This window comes from Arachis ipaensis, chromosome B02 (assembly GCF_000816755.2).
Source record: "Arachis ipaensis cultivar K30076 chromosome B02, Araip1.1, whole genome shotgun sequence".
Lineage (NCBI taxonomy): Eukaryota > Viridiplantae > Streptophyta > Magnoliopsida > Fabales > Fabaceae > Arachis > Arachis ipaensis.
In genome coordinates this window covers 24,303,831-24,307,538 of record NC_029786.2, presented here as the reverse complement: position 1 = coordinate 24,307,538, position 3,708 = coordinate 24,303,831, and the positions used below count along the sequence as shown (strand labels likewise).

Below are 3,708 nucleotides of genomic sequence, written 5' to 3'. Positions count from 1 at the left end.
GGTTTTAAAATAAATTATAAAATTATAAAATAAGATATCTTTTTTAACTTTTAAATTTAAAATAACTTTGTTAGTAACTTCTAACTTCTTTGGCTACCTTTATTTTTGTGAGCAGGATAGAATATGATAATGAGACAGAAACAATAGAATAGAGCATTAAAAATTATTTTTTGTGTATTGTGTTTATATATAATGTACAAGACACTAATGTAATATTTAATATTATGTTTGAATACACATAGATAATACTAAAATATTATGCAAAATGACTAAAATAGACATATCTCTCATATCTTGCTCTTCTTCCCTTTGTCTTTCACTCCTTTCTGCCGCCTAACCCTTTGCTATATCTACTAAAGTTTGCTTATGCTAATTTAGTCTCTCTTGTTCGATTCAACATTCAAAATTTTCTGGGTATAATTTATTTTTGTGTTTCTTTAAATTTTTTTTTGCTTCTAAATTTTTTTTGTAAGTTGGAGATTTAATAGGCAGTGAATTTGGTCTTTTTATCTCAATTGAAAGAAGAAGATAAACACAATAAAAGATAAAAAAAACATAGAGAATAGAGTACTTCAATGTACTCTTTGAGTACCTTCTGAGAACCTATCTCTATGAGAAACTCTCTGAAGATGACGATGCAAAGAAGAAATTTAAATTAGGGTTAAAAATAAAGAGTAATTATCTATGAAAAAAATAAATTTTTTTATTAAAAATCTGTGTTTACTATCCTAAATTCCGTGTTTATCATTATTTTTTGTTTAAAATGGATACAAAAATAAAAAAAATTTATCTTATCCTAGAGATATTGTGTTTAATGTCTGTATTTCTCTATTTAAACATTTTTTAGATATTTACTATCTTTATCTTTATGTCCAGCCCACATAAATAAATGCAATCTTTATGACTTCATTAATAAACTAACTATTGCAAAATCCACCTTAAATATTTAGTTATTATTTTGTTATTGCGACTCCAACAGAGTAGAAGTAGGTACTAGGCATGCACTCAGTGAGTTGACTCAGTGGGTAGATGACCCTGATGAAATGGACGAGTTATAGAAACATTATCCAAAGGAATTGGATATGGTTACACAAGTGGCATGATCCTAGTGGAGGAAATCATTTTGACTCACGCTTCTGTGTGGATCAGATTCCAACCAAAATCTACCCTTCTTTCCGAGCCTCACAATATTATTTTTGTTTCCTTTGTCATCACACTCATCAACCATTACCACTGGAGAGATAGAAAGAAGAGAAAGAAAGAGAGTGATGGCTAGTTGCAACATGGCATCAGCTGCATCCGGATTTGTGCTGTCATCCGGAAAGACAATCTCTTCGTCTTCCTCTTCCAGGATCAGTTCCATGGTGATGTTCCCTTCAAAGTTCAACAACAACAAAAGTGGTTCTTTTAATAGGCTTGTTGTGAGGGCTGAAGATGAAGGTGCAGCTGCATCTGCTGCACCTGCAACGGCAACACCACCGGCTGAAGGTGAAGCTGCTGCTACTGCTCCAAAACCAAAGCCACCTCCAATTGGCCCCAAGAGAGGAACTAAGGTTAGATTTTAGTTAATTAGTTATAGTTTGTTAGGTAATTTAACATTTAATTTCCTTTTTTTGGTTACTCTTACTTTTTATTAAGTACTATAATAAAAATTACAAAAGTACATGAAAGATTATAGATTATCAAAAATACTACTTCTAAATTCAGTCGCCAAATGAATCATTATCTATTATTTTCAATATCTATTTTGTATTTAAGCGTACATACTTTGGTGGATAATTTCTGGTGTATATGTAGCGCAGTGTAAATTAATGTCAGTGTTAAAATCGTTGATATCCTATTCAATGATAACTTCTTTGTTAAAACTTGAGTGATCTGTACTGAAATTTTTTTATCTTTTTAAAGTTATGAAACTCTTCACATGACAAGCTATTTAGCATAGTGGGATTGATGTAACAATTTTAGTACATAATCTTAAGAGTTAAGACATTTAAGCTATTATGAATCCACTTGGATGTTTATTGATTTTTGTGGCTTTATTTGACATACGAGACTTTAATTTTTCACCAATCAATAATGTAGACTAATAATAACATGCGTCTACTCTTTGTTTGTACTCATCAAAACAGGTAAAGATTCTTAGGAAAGAATCATACTGGTACAAAGGCTATGGTTCAGTTGTTGCCGTTGATCAGGTAATTACTATAACTACTTCAAATTACACTCAAACTAACAATTAAAGCATGCTCGATTTGTATTTCTAACGAAATAAAAATTTAGTGACTGATATGATGATTAAGATTCGTTGACGATTAAAGTTTGACTAAATATTTTAGAGACTGAATTGAGTGTTATTCTGAACGAAAATGTAATAATGTTTGTTAATTTGGTTGATTTCTCTTTTTGTTGCGTAGGACCCCAAGACTCGCTATCCTGTTGTGGTTAGATTCAACAAAGTTAACTATGCAAATGTATCAACAAACAACTATGCATTGGATGAAATTGAGGAAGTTGCATGATTGCATTTTAAGTTTGTAATTTTGACAATCGTCATCATTCTATTGCAGCTATTAGCTTAAGATTTTTCCATGTCAAATGAAAAAAAAAAATCTGTATCATATCTTCTCTTATACCCATCACCTTCTGATCCTTATAAATTACATTCTGTGTGCAATTGCTCATAATTTGAACTTGTTTTAAATGAGTACATATGCACATTAGTTTACAATAGATAATGAGTGTCATAATCCATTTTAAATTATAATTTGTAAAACAAAAATGCTCACAAGATACGTACTGTCAAGACTTTGATTATCAGTTCACCATTAACAATTTGCAGAGACAATATTAAATTTAAAACTTTAGGTAAAGAAAAATAATTAGAGTGCTAAATTATCTTGCTATGTTTTAAGTTTAAATAAAATAAAAGAGTTTCGAATTTTCATTTTTATCTTTGTGATATTTTGAAAAAATTAAATATATGTTCGAGTTTTTGCCCATTTAAGAATTAGAAAAATAACTGAAATAATGAATTAGAACTCCTAATTATTATTCTTACATAAATTTTGTTGAGGCATTTAATATACTTTTCTTTTTTTTATTTCGATTATTATATTTACTCATTTAATCTTCTCTTAGATTTAGATGGTAAAAGTAAAGTATCCAAACTGACTTTTTTAATACACGTTGTTCCAAAATATTTTGAGTCATTCTACATCTGTAAAAACGTTTTTGCCTGCACTATCTTCAATCCTTTGTGACATGATGACTCACATCACGCATATAAATATTGTTTACTAATATTTTAGCAATTTTTCCAATTTTGAAATCTCGAATATCTTTTTGGTATCAATCTCAAAAATCACTTTAAAATTTAACTCATTTGTCTATTGCTAAAATAAAGTTTATTCGTAATTTATAATGATTATCATTCACTCTTGTTGATAGTCATCCCATAGACTATGATAAAAAGTTATCTTTTAAAATTGTAAAGAAAGTTCATAAGAGATATAAACACCTATTTCCTTCTCTTAATTCGTACCATGATTTCTCAATTTAAATAGGTTTGTTGGATTCTAATAGTTTTGTCAACCAAAATTTATTTTTTATGGGTGCAAAACTAATTTCGTTTTTATACTAATAGATTTGTCAGCATTCGTGAGTAAAAATAAAAAAAATAGTAATTTATTCTATTAGAAGTTATCTTTT

The 3,708-nt window shown here is 28.8% G+C and overlaps 1 protein-coding gene across 1 annotated transcript; it reads left to right on the top strand.

Moving 5' to 3' along the window:
• Positions 1,160–2,707, top strand: LOC107625137 (photosystem I reaction center subunit IV, chloroplastic). The gene is made up of 3 exons (XM_016327712.2): positions 1,160–1,553; positions 2,130–2,195; positions 2,415–2,707. Exons 1-3 carry the CDS (start codon positions 1,269–1,271, stop codon positions 2,517–2,519), a joined length of 456 nt encoding a protein of 151 aa, XP_016183198.1. The 5' UTR covers positions 1,160–1,268; the 3' UTR covers positions 2,520–2,707.

What these genes read in the sequence shown, in the direction of transcription:
- LOC107625137 (XM_016327712.2), top strand. Translation starts at nt 1,269, where the DNA reads ATGGCTAGTTGCAACATGGCATCAGCTGCATCCGGATTTGTGCTGTCA. An exon ending in GCCCCAAGAGAGGAACTAAG is followed by an intron (nt 1,554 to 2,129) that starts GTTAGATTTTAG and finishes TCATCAAAACAG; the next exon opens with GTAAAGATTCTTAGGAAAGA. An exon ending in CAGTTGTTGCCGTTGATCAG is followed by an intron (nt 2,196 to 2,414) that starts GTAATTACTATA and finishes TTTGTTGCGTAG; the next exon opens with GACCCCAAGACTCGCTATCC.